This window comes from Ooceraea biroi, chromosome 7 (assembly GCF_003672135.1).
Source record: "Ooceraea biroi isolate clonal line C1 chromosome 7, Obir_v5.4, whole genome shotgun sequence".
Classification (NCBI taxonomy): Eukaryota; Metazoa; Arthropoda; class Insecta; order Hymenoptera; family Formicidae; genus Ooceraea; species Ooceraea biroi.
Genome location: NC_039512.1, coordinates 13,460,225 through 13,476,704, shown reverse-complemented (window position 1 = coordinate 13,476,704; position 16,480 = coordinate 13,460,225). Strand labels below are relative to the sequence as shown.

The 16,480-nt window shown below is 36.3% G+C and overlaps 2 protein-coding genes across 6 annotated transcripts in view; both read left to right on the top strand.

Moving 5' to 3' along the window:
- Nucleotides 1-10: 10 nt before the first annotated feature.
- LOC105285382 (histone-lysine N-methyltransferase E(z)) lies at nucleotides 11-4,646 on the top strand. Of its 5 annotated transcripts, none has more exons than XM_026970918.1 (12): nucleotides 11-367; nucleotides 756-1,069; nucleotides 1,150-1,392; nucleotides 1,657-1,873; nucleotides 2,134-2,154; nucleotides 2,360-2,460; nucleotides 2,533-2,713; nucleotides 2,800-3,177; nucleotides 3,569-3,889; nucleotides 3,964-4,146; nucleotides 4,222-4,387; nucleotides 4,461-4,527. In XM_026970918.1, exons 1-12 carry the CDS (start codon nucleotides 232-234, stop codon nucleotides 4,519-4,521), a joined length of 2,322 nt encoding a protein of 773 aa, XP_026826719.1. In that variant the 5' UTR covers nucleotides 11-231; the 3' UTR covers nucleotides 4,522-4,527. The 5 variants fall into 5 exon arrangements, with proteins under 5 accessions (XP_026826719.1, XP_026826720.1, XP_026826718.1 ...); XM_026970917.1 differs by having other exon boundaries at nucleotides 12-367; nucleotides 2,131-2,154; nucleotides 4,461-4,646; XM_026970920.1 differs by having other exon boundaries at nucleotides 13-367; nucleotides 2,131-2,154; nucleotides 3,599-3,889.
- Nucleotides 4,647-5,594: 948 nt separating this feature from the next.
- LOC105285379 (adenylate cyclase type 2) overlaps nucleotides 5,595-16,480 on the top strand; it is a 39,371-nt gene continuing 28,485 nt past the window's right edge. The window contains exon 1 of the mRNA XM_011349537.3: nucleotides 5,595-6,287. Within this exon, the coding sequence (XP_011347839.1) occupies nucleotides 6,275-6,287 (13 nt within the window). The 5' untranslated portion in view covers nucleotides 5,595-6,274. The remainder of the gene's footprint in view (nucleotides 6,288-16,480) is intronic.

The window sequence follows — 16,480 nt, the reverse complement described above, 5'->3', positions numbered from 1 at the left end:
CCCGCCCACTCCCACCTAAACAGACATTTTACACTTCCTTTATACTACACTCCATTACATTTCTTGAAGTATGTTTTTCTTCTCGTTGCAGTTGCTATGTACTTTGATAAGTTCTACTGGAATCGTCAAAAGTGTCGCAATGTTCCTAAAGAGATAAATACTTGTTAAAGAAGGAAACAGAACTGCGAGTGAGAACGATTTGACGTAACTGTCAAAATAGTTTCTATCGTAATGTCAAAAGCTAAGGTTTCGGCGGAATGGAGGAAGAGGGTGAAGTCTGAGTACATGCGTCTGCGACAAATGAAGCGTTATAAGCGAGCGGACGAAGTCAAAATCGCGTGGAATCAGAATCGCAAAAGTATGACCGGTGAGTTATGCTTTCTCGTTGTTCGAGCGGTGTCCTAACCTCTCTAGACTTATTGCTGTATATGCTAGGGAATATATATATATATCACTTTGCTACTTGGGTACTTTTTCCTAAATTATTTGAATATTATTTTTATATAGAAATAAATTGATATTGAAAAGATAGCATAAATTATAGAAATTGCTGATAGTATAAATTATAGAATTGCTGTTGTACATACTTTTATTTTAATTTACACTTTTAATTTACTTTTATTTTTGTTTATTATTTTATAATGAAGGGAAGAAAGAAAGTAAATGTTGCAATACACAGTTTTGTATTAAACAGTTTACAAAATTTTATACTTATATATTATACTTATATATTGGTTTATGGTATTGGTGAATAGAACTTCTTGTGACTGAACAAAAGCGTTGGATGGATGGAAAGGCGGTGTCTCTAATGATACAAGATATTCCACCTCACCTTTCCTGCATGAAGAAAGCTGAAATTACAAGTTCTGACGGCGATGTGCAGACATGTCCTGTAAAAATAATTAACGCAGTTACTCCTATTCCAACAATGTACACGTGGGCTCCTATTCAACAGAACTTCATGGTAGAAGATGAAACTGTCTTGCATAATATTCCTTACATGGGTGATGAAATTTTGGATCAGGATGGTACTTTTATTGAAGAACTCATCAAAAATTATGATGGAAAGGTATACAGAATGCTCAAAACTTGCATTAATAATTAAATTATTAATTATCAATTTTCCCAGATATTAATTTTTTTTTCTAGGTCCATGGTGACAGAGAATCTGGTTTCATGGACGATTCCATCTTTGTTGAGCTGGTAAATGCTCTGGCAAATTATGAAAAAGACGATAAGGAGAAAGATCAGATAAAGAAGGGAAAGGAATCTTTAAGAGATCAAAAGGACAACGAGAAGAAGGATATTGACGTCAAATCTGAAGTAAAGATAGAAAAGACTGAAAATGGAACGGCAATGGCCGTTCCCTTCCCATCGATGCATATATTTAATGTAAGTTAAAAATGATACAATCATATTCACTAGCGGGTCCTGATGTCGATAATGGGGGGGGGGGGAGGGAGGTGACAAAATTATTTGGTTTAATATTTTTCTTAGTATCGCGCATTTTCTTCCTAGATTTTTCAAACAAATTCAGCAAAACTGATTTCTTTATTTCGAGGGAGGGGAGGGGTAACCCGAACCTCCTCCCCCCAGGATCCGCCGATGATCATATTGACATAGGTATGCCAAGCTATTCTATAATTATTGCTTTAGGCAATATCAAGCATGTTCCCTGACAAAGGAAGACCCGAGGAATTAAAGGAAAAGTACATTGAATTAACCGAAAGATCTGATCCGAATGTTCTACCACCCGAATGTACGCCCAATATAGACGGCGTGAACGCGAAAAGTGTACCGCGGGAACAGACGATGCACTCGTTCCACACGTTGTTTTGCAGGAGGTGCTTCAAGTACGACTGCTTCTTACATCGTGAGTATACTGCAATAATACATAATTTTTTAAATTACGTAAGTCGTATTTCGTGAAGTATTAACACTAAAAAGATTGCCTTCTTAACGCTTGCCTAATTTAGTCTTCACTTTGGTAGCTAATATTGTTGTTACAAGCAAAGTAAAATAACGACAGCTTCGCCGAAATACAACTTATCAGTAGCATATATCTATAAGTGTCCTGTACGTTGAAAGTTTTATTAATTACAATAATTTGTGATTCCTGATTTATCGTAGCAGCCAGGGGGACCTCGCCGCAAGGTAAAGAACAATACTGCATACAAACTAATGCATTATCGATCGGAAGCTTTTTTTTGTTTAGCACAGAGGCATCGTCAAGGGCTCATCTGCAATCATATTTCATTCATCGTTCATCGCTGTCTCCACTAAATTTTTCTCCATTCAACCATGCCGAATCAGCTGACAAGATTATATACTCGTAGTGAGCTTATGGTGTTGCTTGTAGGTCTTCAAGTTTGCCATCCGGGCCCGAATCTGCTGAAGCGAAAAGGACCCGATTTGAAACCGTTTTCAGAGCCATGCGGGACAGAATGTTACATGCATTTGGTAATATACATACGTTAAATTTGTTATATTTTTAAAAGGTACATCGACTTAACATCGTAATGTTCTACGCAGGATGGAATGAAGGAGAAACTGGCGGCGCAGGCGGCGGATATAAAGGAAGAAGAGGGCGATGAGAAACGCGGTGGGCCACCTAGGAAGGTACGAAAACAGGCGAGCGTGGATTCTGGAAACGAGGCAAGCAGCGAAGACAGCAACGATAGCAATAAGTACGGTCAAGGAGGCAGTTGTCAAGGTTGGTTATACGATATAATAATCGTTATCACGATATCGCTTTCTGTACGTATGAACGAAGGTAAAAGGCTCTTCTGTTTGAATCAGACTTCAAGCAAAATGTTAACAAAGACTCCAAACCCGAAGAAATAATGGAAGACCAGGCACAGCCGGAGAACCAAACACCTTTCACGCTGTTGGGAACCGGCGGAAAACGCATCAAAACTGAAAGCGAGTTCTCGTGGACGGGCTCCGAGCAGAGCTTGTTCCGAGCTCTCCACAAGGCCTTTCCCGGCAATCCGTGCGCGTTGGCGCAGATCATGTTGACGAAGACCTGCCAGGAGGTGTACGAGTTCGCGCAAAAGGAAGCTTCGGACATTCCCGCTATCGAGAACCTGAAAGACTTCACGCCTCCGCGAAAGAAGAAGAAGAAGCATCGGTTATGGTCGATGCACTGCCGAAAGATACAGCTCAAGAAAGATTCCGGTACGTTCGACAATACGTCGCAGTTGCTACGTTCGGCAATGCAAATCTGAGGTGCAAGCGAGCAGATGTCGAGCTTGAGTCACGTGATCTTCGAGCAAACCGAGCACTAAACTCAGTGCCGAACGATTCAAAACTGCTCAGAGCCTGATTCTATTTTGTCTGAACGGAACTTGTATATATCTTCGTAAATTTCATTTATATTTTGATACTATTTGAGAGTTTTTAGAAACTGAGATTAGGACCTCACTTTGCTCTGAAACTGATAATACCGAACGCAGATGAGATGATACAGAGCAAACAGATGTGCATTGCCGAAGTGATAGTTTGCGAGGTGAAAGAGCACCTTCGACGCCTCGGATTTGCATCGCCGAACGTGGCATATCAATTTCAGAAGTGCGAAACTACAATTCTGTCTCAACAGGTGCTAATCACGTGCACAACTTTGCGCCGTGCGATCACCCGGGTCGCCAGTGTGACAACTCGTGTCCGTGTATACAGGCGCAGAACTTCTGTGAGAAATTCTGTCAGTGCAGCAGCGAGTGTCAGAATCGGTTCCCCGGCTGCAGATGCAAGGCGCAGTGCAACACGAAACAGTGTCCGTGTTACTTGGCCGTGAGAGAGTGTGATCCCGACCTTTGCCAAACATGCGGCGCTGATCAATTCCACATCACTAAGATATCGTGCAAGAACGTCAGCGTGCAACGAGGTCTCCGTAAGTAGCAAGAATTTCAGCTGCCTAATTTTACTAGAAACAAAAAAGTGGGAAAGGAAACCTTCGATTTGCAGACAAGCATCTTCTGATGGCGCCGTCGGACGTAGCGGGTTGGGGAATTTTCTTGAAGGAATCGGCTGCAAAGAATGAGTTTATCTCAGAGTACTGCGGTGAAATTATCAGCCAAGACGAGGCCGACAGGCGAGGAAAGGTGTACGACAAATATATGTGCAGTTTTCTCTTCAATCTTAACAATGGTAAGCACAACGTGAACGCCGAGTTGACCTCTATGTTACACAGAAAAGATTTAAAAAATTGTGCGTCATCCGTAGATTTTGTTGTCGACGCGACGAGAAAGGGAAATAAAATCAGATTCGCCAATCACTCGATAAATCCCAATTGTTATGCGAAAGTAATGATGGTGAACGGTGATCACAGGATAGGTATTTTTGCTAAGAGGGCGATCCAACCTGGCGAGGAATTATTTTTTGATTACAGGTACGTCATTGCAAACAGCGGTTTTTCAGTTACGTAAAAAACTCAATAACGCATAAATTGCAACAATTTTCAGATACGGACCAACGGAACAACTCAAATTTGTGGGTATCGAACGGGAAATGGAATTTCTTTAAGGATATTTATTTTATATAGCGACACACGTTTATATAAATGCATTGAGCAAGTGTATACAACTGTATAGTATATACAACTATGTGGAAACACAGAGAATGGAATAAATACTTTGTTCAATTTTTCATTCATTTTTAATTAGAATCTGCACCCTAACTGAAGAAGGTCGAGACTAATGCTGCTGCAACAATATAATGTTCTTTCTTTTTAAAATTCACACGTACGTGTAAATTTTAAGCCGATGATCTTTCATCGTATTCTTTTACCTGTAATGATTTAATGTAATCGTTATTCAATATATGTGGATCTACAAAAAATAAAATCGCTCATATCTAAATTTTCTAATGAAAAAAGCAATAATGGTGTGAATATTTATGTATGTAAGTTTTGATATGTGGCAGAATAAGTACCTGATGAACGATCCTCATTGATGAATGGCGCAATCGGTATGTTAACATTGTGTTGTAAGCAAGGAGATATTCATCAACCTTGACGAAAATCATTTATTTTAATTGTGTATAACGTGTGTGTGTGTGTGTGTGCGCGTGCGCGCGCGCGCGCGCGTGTTCTATATTAAAGTATTTTACGAGAAAAGTGTCCCATGTGTGTTTATTGCGTAACCCGTTCTAATTTTTAATTATTGAACAAATATCGCATTTTATCTCTAGATGGAAGAAAAATAGAATGAATTACATCCTCGTTCATTATTGACATACGTACGTGGTTAATTCAACTCATTATCGTAATTTATGCTGCTAGAGGATAGTGAGAAAGTTAATTAACTAATTACCATATTAACAATTAGCGAAAGTACACTGCAAGTGCGGTTTGCGATGAGAAAAATCATCAGTGTTTAACATGCAAAGAACATAAAAATAAAATGATAAAACATGTATAATTACACCAGTGAAACTTGTGGAAAAAACGTGAAAAAATCTCTTCATTATGATATACCGTTGACGCTTCTCACGGTGGACTGTGCTTGAATCAAGGCATCGCGGACGACGAGCTTTCGCGCAGCTTACATGATGGAGTTACCGCGAAGGGATTGTAGGGAAGCTTCTCAGTGATCTCGGCGTACCAATTCGGCCACCAGTTGCAGGCTTCGCGGCCGCGAAAACGGTCAGACGGAGGGCTTGTCAAGAATAAAATTTTGAGCTAAAATTCTCGGAAAGAATACATAAAAAATACAAATTAAATTGTAATCGCACTTAGATAACGTCACTTTCACAGTTCTATGTTCATCTCGGAATGAATTCGTGATCGAGCAGAGAGAATTTGATCTTGCGAACTGTGCTAACGCGCTATAATTATTTATTTCTAATAAATAAAGGGAGAAAGACGGATTAGAAATAATAATCGGACAAGTAATATGACGTCTTTGAATAGGATCCGCGAATTTGGCGATGGTGATCGGGGAAATTCGCGCGTTTAAAATTTAATTGCTTCGGTGTCGGGCAAATATTTACACGCGCATATTGAATTCGCCTGTGAAGCCGTTTCTGGTCCAATGTGCGCAGGGACTAGTGTCGGCTGGAGCGCGAAATCGAGTCGCGCACTTGGATGCTAAATTCGGCGGATTTGATTTTTTTTCCTTTTGTGGAGAGAAAAGAGAAATGACGTACGATGCGTAACGGATGAGCATGTCGCAGAGAAGGTGAAGTGCACGAGAGAAGACGACGCCGATGATACTCAGCTCGGTGGAGGAAGCCAATTTGGATCGAGGCCAAGCCTAAAGGAATCTCGACGACGAGGATGGAGGAAGAAGGTAATAACGATTTCTGTTACAACACTTTAAAACATTGAGAAACATTAGTATCGAGAGAGATATTGCAGAAAGTAACAACCATGTCTACTGTAATTGTTCGTGCCAAAGATTCAAATTGAATGTTGATATCGGCATTTTGCAATATCTTTGGGTGAAAAATCAAAATTATTATCAAGAGATTATTAAAAAATTGTAAAACACGTGGACAGTTTTTATCATAACTGTTCTCGGAGGATGCTTCTACCATGGAAATGTGTTACGCAAATATAACGGTTCTACATAAAGATTGCGTGCCGACATTGCATAAAGATTGCATGCATTTTTAATTTACAATGCATAGCCGCGATAAAAACAAAAGTACTTGCATTATGCAATGTGACAGCTCATATGAGGCGCATAAACTTCTCGTTTTATGAATAAAATTTGAAAATCTGAACGGACAGCGCGTATCCAATGCGATATCAGAAGATGAAAATTTTTATGTTATTTACATAAAATAAAAGCTTCAATTTTTGTATCGTACCTTGATGATAAGAAAGCTTGCTGAAATGCTTTATATTGTCATCAGAAATTATGTAAAAATATACAATTATTATTGCAGAAGATGCTATAGAAATCAAGTTCAAAAGACTCAAAGATTGCTAAATCGACATCAGATATCGGAAAAATCTCTCTTCTCTCGTAGCAATAATGCGCGCAGTTCTGATGAGTTAAATTGCTGTCGTAATTGATTGATCGGATTGGAAGCAAACATTGATCAAATTTAATCCTTTTGCTTGCATTCATCACTTTGCTTGCTTTATCGTTAACTCTTTCATTTTTATTTTTTACTTAAATGCGAGGACATAATTATGATTTTTATAGACAACATTATATTTTTAAATATATGAAATATATACATACAATTTTATAATATATTTCAATAATTATATCTAAATAATTTTTATTTTTATAAAAATGTGTCAAGTTTCGAAATACTAAATATTAACGATTATACAATTTGGTAGCAACTTTATTCAAGGAATTTTCCAAACTTTATTTACAATACATATAGCAATATATACATATACATATATTTACAATTGTATGACGCGACGTATTATCATTCTATTTCTCCCGAATACGTTTATTACAAATTACTAAAAAATTGTCACATAATTTTACGTATGTTGATTCAGTTCCGCGTAGAGAACTCCATATAAGGGTGCGCGAATATTTTCCTTCGCATTTTAGTACATACTTGCGTGTCGCGTTTCAGATACACACTATTTATATATCAGCATAATTACATACGTGACAGTAGAGGAAATTCGTTCAAACACATCACGTGGGACTGCGTTTAATCCCCGCGACTCTTTGATCCGGCTATTTTTCTTCCTGGTTTTTATTTCTTTTTTATTGGGGACGAACGAGCGGATGAGCGGAAAATTCATGAATCCGAAACGCACCTGCAACCGCGACTGTGAGCGCTTCATCGATATTTCGCATCGATGTTTCGCGACACATAAAATTCGGCCCTCCACCCTCTCCTCGAACCCGAGTTTCGTACTCACGTCTATGTTGTATCGTCTTCCAAGTTTCATAATAGCAATTCTCGAGGAAACAAGGCCGCTTAGCTCAGGTCTTGCTGCCGCGAAGCGTGTCTTTAACGCCATTGTCGTATCAACATAAAAGACATCTTTGCGGATAGAAGGAGAAGCACTACTTGTGTTACATTCTCTTTATTTGTCGACGAGAGAATTAGCAAAAGTCGCATTTCTCAATCACAATAGGAAAAGAATGTTTTATTATTTATTTATGTTTCCGGGGCTTAAAATTCGCAAATAACTTTTCACGCTCCATGTTCTCGGAAAACGGTTGCAATTTTAACACGTGATGCATATTGGTACGTTGAATTCCTTTTCTATGATGTCATGTAACTCTTCTTTTCTTCTACATTAATTAACCCGTTTTCACTATTTTAATGACTATATAATTGGTAATGACATGACCATAATATAATAACTTTAGCATTTCATTAACACCTTATATTGTAGATATTAGTAATAAATTGAGCCTATTAATCTATTAATTAAAAAAATTTAAAAATTAATTAAAATTAAAATTAAAAAATTTAATTAAAATTTTAAAAAATCTACTTTTCTGTAATTTGTCAAACGTGTATTCCAAAGAAATAAATATAACGTACTCAATACACTGATTTTACTGATAATACACGCACATACACCATTGATAATATTACATATATAATATTACGCGTGACATTTCAGGCGAGACGCGAGTATGCCTCTTGATAAGATGATATTACATCAGTCATGAGTACGACAATCGAACAATCTATCGAATATCTACTGAAAATCGTGCATAAATAAAAGAGTGCGTAGCTGCACTCTTCAAATATATTCCGACTTCGGGGAACAATTTATAGCCCCGTGCGTCAAGAACACCTTGTAAACTTTCGGTAGGCATCGCAGTTTCGCGTGGTTTAGTGCTAGTTTCGCCCGCGAACTTTATGATAAGATGGAGAACGAAGCCAAGTTCCAAATCCGCCAGCGGACGGTTTATTTTTATCACTCGCGCGGTTATTAATGACGATACGCGGAACTAATAGGGTGGGACCGCGCGCGTTTACATAAACGCTGACGGTTGCGACGAGCGAATTACGTGCGCACTCACTCGCCCCCTCGAGGAGATACCTGCTCCCGGAAACCGTCGGGCGAGTCGCAGCGTGTGAAAATCCGCAACCAGCAGCAGTTTCCGCTAAACGCCGCTTTACGGTCCAGAACGTAGCGCGAGGTCCGGGTAAAGCGCTTTATACGCGACTTAATCCTTTCATTACTCGCCCCCATCCTGTCTTTGCGCTCGTATCCGACCTTACAGTCCTCACGTTAGTAATCGCGACGATGATAATAGCCAGTAACGGCGTTGTAAGATCCCGGATAGTGGTGGTATCATTCCAGATTACCCTGGACTTTCATTCAGCAGAAACTGATTGCTTGTACCTTGTAAGGGTGTGTTTGTGGCTCGAAAGATCTTTAGTGCGTTTCGTGAGGCAGTATACGATGATGATGGTTCTATTTGCTAATGATATTGTGATGCTAGCGATGATATTTAGTTAAAAGCGATAATGAAAGTATAATTGGATTATTACACTTGGAGCAACAATTACGCGTTCATATCAGCAAAGCGCTTATGCGAAATGTTGTAAAACTATTATCAGAAATTTATAAATCAACAAGTGAATGAAATTGCAAAAGATTATTATAGATCCAGTTGATTTAAATTGACGAGTTTTCGCTTTGACCGCCGCGTTCAACTTTCCGTTTTTCCTAATTTCAATAAGTAAGTACGATTACGAGGTATCGGCATAAATTCACCGTGACGTGGATTCGAAAGAAACAGATTCAGAAACATCTGTATCGGGATTATAAACGCTGCGCTTTGAAAATATTGCAGGTCACGAGTATCAGTTTTTGCCCGATCTGTAATTAATTGTGTCAAAAAACGTAAAGTTCATCAAAATTTAAGATTAATTATTGTCGAAGCACTGAGCTGATTGTCTTTTATTTTTCTTTTATACACACACATGCTGTATGTGAATGTATAATATATTATCTCTTTCATGCTTCCTTCTGTTACAGCGAGTCAGTGAGATTTTTGTTTAAACGAAAAAATACAACCGTCTCTAATTTCAATATTTTAGCGAGATGACTTTTAAAGAAACGGAATGATATTATTAGAGAAATAAAGTTAGATTATTTTATACGAAAAGCAATGCAGCGCAGATAAAGAACCATTAATTTGAGATAATAAATAACGAACTTAACTTTATGAATAATTATCATTTTGTTTATTATGAAACATTTCTTTCTTTTTTTTCTTTTAGAAAATTGTGTCTCCAAAATTGCAAACCTTTTCTTTCTTGGACTGTACATTTGTTTAAAATGTAAAATACGAGACGAAACAAGTTAAAGCAAGTAAGCTGAACATTATTTTAATTTCAATAGCAGTAATAATATTAATTCCGGATTTGTACAAAACTTTATTTACGTTATCTGCGTAATGTGTCGTTTATCACTTTAATGAGGGAAATGTAATATCTACTAATAATATTAATAATTTCATAGTTATATTAAATACTCAAGCAATAATAATATTTCTAAAAATTAATTAGTAACTATATAGGATTGTAATATGTACACGAACTGCAAGAGAAGGAAAAATACTTTAAACAGAGCAAGAAACCCAGCTAAACTCAACAGAGAACAACTGCGATGGGCATAAAAATTTAATTCCGCGCTGGAAAAACTTCACAGAACGAAAATATCTACAAGCTAATTTTGTTCCCAGCCATAAATATTTGCAAAGTAACTGCTAACATTACTCTTCTCTATTTCCCTTTTTTTCCACTATTTCCCTCAATAGTGATTCGCGTAATTTTCTACTTTATGCTCTGTAATCGTCATCTAATGAAACTTGCATAGCCTGACGATCTACGTTAACAAGGAGATTTTGCGAATGTAGCACCAGACTCGATTTCAAACCGTGATAAGCTCTGACTGACCGAATCGTCGAGGCCTGTCGATACCAATAGCCGTTGCCACTTCGTGTCAATTCTAGCGACCTCCTGCGATCGAGACTTCTCCCGACCATGCAATCCGTCGATAGTTCACTGGTCCTTCCAACCCTCTTCAGCATTCTTCGATCTGACAAGCTTATCCAGCTTCCATGCTTCTTAAGTGAGTTGTTTTATCCATTCCAAATGTAGCGTCCATCTTCCAATACATCGAAGACTTTTTAATCATAAAAACTTTCAGTTCTATTATGATGAAAATTTAGTTTTCCAACAGTCTTGGATTATTAACAAAAGATTGTTAAAAAGACACAATATTTATAAATTGGAAGATAGTAAAAGTATAAAATTTTAGTAAAATCATTTTATCTGTAAAAACATTTTGTTCCGTGACAATGATGGATATCAATATCAGAATTGTAGTGCCAAGGAAAAGGCACAATGATTCATAATATCGCCAAATTCTTATACATACAATACAATCGCATAAGTAGGAAGGAAAGAATTTCTTGTTTATCTCGTTTCAGAATTTTAGAATTGCAATACGACGAATATTTTAGAAGAAACGCGATAGCATAAGCAGAACATTGCAAGACAGGCGATAGAACGCGTATCCTTGAAGGGACGTGTAGGTAATTGCATAGGAGAGGCTTTCAGTCGAGAGCCCAAAGCGTAACCCGCATAATGGAGAACGCGTTGCAACAGAGAACTCGTATCGCTAGGGATTTGCTGAAAAAAATAGGACAGCCACACGCCACGCATAGCCATTTTTACCTCATATTTCGAGCCGGCTCTCCCCGAGGAGACATTCCCAGATGTAGCACGAACAGATACTGTTGTACAAAGGCGTACATGTGCTTAAAATCCCATACGTGTAATGTATATTACACGTCACGTTACTTGATATCACACGTTTTGTGTTATTTAAACTTTCTCTACTTTCTTATCGTAATCTCACAGAGGAAAAAGTTGAACACTTTATATCTTTGTCTTCTCTATTTACGTATTCTCTATTTTCGTATTCTCTATTTATTACAACGTCTCGAACGTTTCTTTTTTTTATAAAACTGCAAAAAAAGGTTACACCTCGCGGATCTGTTTCATTTTACCCTTTTCATCGTAGACTCAGACTTTCCGCTCAGACTTGTTTAATTTGTAACGCAATTGCTACTTATGTGTTTCGCGTTAAATAACTTACAACAAAACACTCGTCCTCAAAGCGCAATCGGATTCATAAAGGAATTCTTTTACGATTTCCATGCGACATTCGAATTGCACGCAACATCGAGAACTAACAGTAAAACCCTGTACAACATTACGCATAAACTTCATAGCTAACAAGTATATTTCCTTGCTAAGGATCATTTAGCTTAATCGGTGGGATTACATGGCGCGATATTATGTACATTTGTTGTAGTTCATTACGCTTACAATAACAAAACGCTTATAAGTTTATGAAGCTTACGAGAGAAAATAAAAGAATATCACACATACTACGATAAAATACATTAGTAATAAATCAGAATACTTTTTAACATAACAAGTTATAATAAATTGCCGTTAATCAATTAATTAAATAATAAATTAAATAATTAAATAAATAAAATTCCCATTAACCATTAATCAATTTTGTCAAACTTATTTATAAGAAATACAGAAGCAGTGGCATTTACAAAAGTATTGATGCATCATTACTTTTCTACCAAGTTTCAAAAAATCTCAACATCATACACAACAAGACGTGAATTCGTATGGTATTAATTGTCGAGATGCTCGCAAAATATTCACAATGCGGTTTAGTAATGTCCATCAAATTCAATATATTAAATTATATATAAAATTAGATCAAAATGACATGCATAATTGCGATAATAAATCGAAAATTTCATGAATTTCTACGAAGCACGGTCGCATACTTGTACTTTGAGCATCATGCGACTCCAATTAAAAGGAAATCTAAAAATTAACGAAAGAGAAATTTATTTCTGATTGTAATGTGAATAATAATCAATCGTCAGAAGGACATCGAGCGCGATTAATAATTGACAACCTACTATTACACATTAATTATGCGCGTGTATAATTAAATCATATATTTATATAATATATACACAATTCTCTCACGTACTTCAACATTTCTTGCACAGAAATATGAAATTTGTATTCTGATCTGAATGACTCGTGATTTTCATTCCTGATACAAACGCGTCGGAGTAAAAACGTAGAAATACATTCGTACGTTACGAATCGCTTGATGTACAGCACGTTAAACATTGATAGCGCCGTGCAAACATTGTCGGACCCTGGCAATGTAATCTTCTATTTGATGTCGCTCTTGCTTTTCTCATACGATCGATTAACCTTTTCTCATGAAACCTTACGATACAATATATTTTTACTGAAATGAGAAATATCATGTTAAAATTATATAAATCATTCTAACATTTTTAATATTTGAGCAATCTTTATATTGCAATTAACTACTATATATGTATCATATTGTTTTTACTTTTTTCTTTTCTCCTTTTCCTCATTCTAAATTTATTTAAGGTTCTCTAAATTTTCTGTAATAAAAAAGGAAAAACGGAATAAAAAATAATTATTTAATAATTTATTTTTTCTAAAAAATATTAATTGTTACAAAGTGTATCTCACGAATATTTTATCTGACTCTTCAGAATTAGTCGATGCAATCCTGAAAATGATGTTTTAGGATATTAATATTAAATTTTAATATATTAAACTAACAAGACACATATACAACATACATATTGTTTAAAAAATAATTTTATCTTGCAAAGTAATTAATGATATAATTTCGTCATTTTCTAATGATTACGAATACTCCTATAGTTATAATAATTTCTCCATTAGCTGCAAACTCCAGTGCGGAAAATTCTCTATCGATCGAGGCATTAATCACAAGAAATTGCGAATCGAGATTGTGGATGAACTTGAACCGAGTTAGCAACAATTGAAATTGACCTCCAGGCAGCGAATAACCGCTTACCAGTTTGCTATCGGCGATATAAACGTTTGTAACGAAGCAAATGCACGCTATCAGTTTTGCAGAAAGTTTAAAATCAAATTAAAAACAGCTTTCAACAACAACAGTTTATCACTAAAAATCGTTAAAAACGATTGTGTTTTGTGTTTTCTTTTTTATTTACTTATTAATCGTTTTATAACTCTAAAATGTGAAAAGATTAATGTTACAAACAGAATTATTTTATTTATAAAAATAATGGATTTCTTTTTGTCATAATCTTCTTATAATTCATAATAATTCTTTATCTAATAATAATCTGCTTAAGTAATAAGGCTTATTTATAAAACTGTAGATTAATATGATCTACGTATATAGAATATTTAGCTGTACAGGCAGATCTATAAACTCTTATGAAAATACAATATCTAAGATTCAATAATCAATAAACATAAATTAATATTCGCATGCATTCATCTTTTTATATCAAATGGGTTATTCTAATGCTACTTTGCTGCGATCTAAGAAAACGGGACACGACGGAAAGTTTACTGTCGCAGTCTCACTTAGTCCAGTATTATTTTTATTCGCGCTTGCGAGGTGGTCCATTCAGTGAAACTGCAGTTGGTGTGGACAGGTCAAATCGATAAAGCTTGTCCCGCTCGGTTTCTCGATAAGGAGCTCGATCGAGGAAAAGAGAAGGGTCAATAAATTCCACCTTCAGTCAATATTCGTCCTACAAAGAAATACTTCGTTATCGCGGCCTCACCCTTAGCGGTTTCCGCGACGCAACGGCGGAAACTCATTCAGACAAGAGCGGAACGCTGAGTTAATTAAATCACAATCGGTCGTAAGCCATCAGTTCGAGAATAATCCTTGGCTTGGCGAAACAAGGCGCAAAATGTACTGGAGTATCGTGTATCCGACCTCAAAGATCTCTGACACCCGAAGAATAATAACGTCGATTCGAAGGTGACGCCACGTAAGAGGGATCTAGAATCTAATCGTGATCGAATTGCTCTTTCTGAAACCGGCAGCTCTCGCGGGTGTCATGACGGCAGGACTCCGCAAAGGAATAAATGTAACGCTTATCTTAATTTAAAAGGCGAGCTTGTGGTCACGTGGGAGCAGCGCAAGTACCTCCTTTTACCAAGGATTCCCTTAACCAAGATTGAAAATAGTTCTCGCTGGCGATAGGCCAGAGCTATCGGCAATACTGTCTGTGTATCCTCTTCGCTGCCGTAAACGTTTGCACTTTGCGTGCGCTTTCCGGATTCAGTCCGCTATCGGTTTTCGCTAACTGCAGCGTGTGATTCCAGTTGACGACGGATACAGTCACGTATGAGAAATACCCGGCAAGACCCGTCAGCCTCTATCCACGTACACGAGCAGTTCGAATTCTCGACTCCTACGGAAATTGATAATACGCAGATGTACGCTGTACGCGTGATTAAAATGATTTAAATTGCGTTATCTGCTTGATTGATGAAAGATTCTCAACCGAATCACATCGTTGCTTTGTGAACCAACGTATATAGCTAGCGTTAAAAATTATTGCAAGCTGCAAATCTAATACGTCGTTAAAACTTTTAGGATTGTAACGAGTTAAACTTTAATCCTTTCTTTTATAGGATCTGGGCGAAACAATCCCGTAGTTATAATATCTCCTACTAATTATATATTTTAACTTTAATTTATATATTTTAAATTTATATATTTTCATTTAAATATTTTAACTTTAATTCCAATTAGAATTAGGTACAAGTTAGATTGACGATACATAAGTAATCGTGAATTTAAATTATTTATAAAATTGATGTGGAGGTAGATATTAATTACAATCTCTTGTGTATGCAGAAATACAAGAGAAGTAACAACTACTTCGTCTCTTTAGTACACATAAGTACACATAACACGAAGATTATCATTTATTTAGATATCCATCAGCGTACTTGCAGATTTGCAGACAATGTTCATCCACGTTCTAATACTAAATAATGGTTGAATAGTACTGTTGCATTAATGATATTGCTAGGTTAATGATAATAGCGTCACGCGATATTTCGCGTCGAAAGCTTTCACCGCCTTTGAGCAGTTAATACTGTTTTGCTTTATCATGGAGAGATCCGATGACATGAAATAGGACGCGTGTGGAAGGCAAATAAAGATTGATTTACTAATGTGTCTTTCAGAGTATTTTTCACGTTAGCTACATATACACGTTCAATTTCGCTGAATAATATTAGACTAATCAAACTTTCTTGAAATTCGCGATTTCAAATTTAACTAAATATTTCAGTTTTATATAATTTGTAATTTCTAAATTTAATCAAATTTTATCAAATTCAAGCAGCGTCTAGCTTTGCTGAATAATAATATTAGATTAATTAAACTTTCATGAAATTCACGAATATAAATTCAACTGAACATTTCAGTTGTATAATTTCTAATGTATAAGTGAAATTTGATGTCATTTAATTCACGGATATTAAAAAATACGGTAGTACGATATTTTGAAATACATATCTTTCTTCAAACATTTGCCTGTGGAAAGATACACGTGCAAACATGAACGTTACAATATTTATTACGTTATTAATATTTATTATATTATTAATATTTGTGATGCTATAT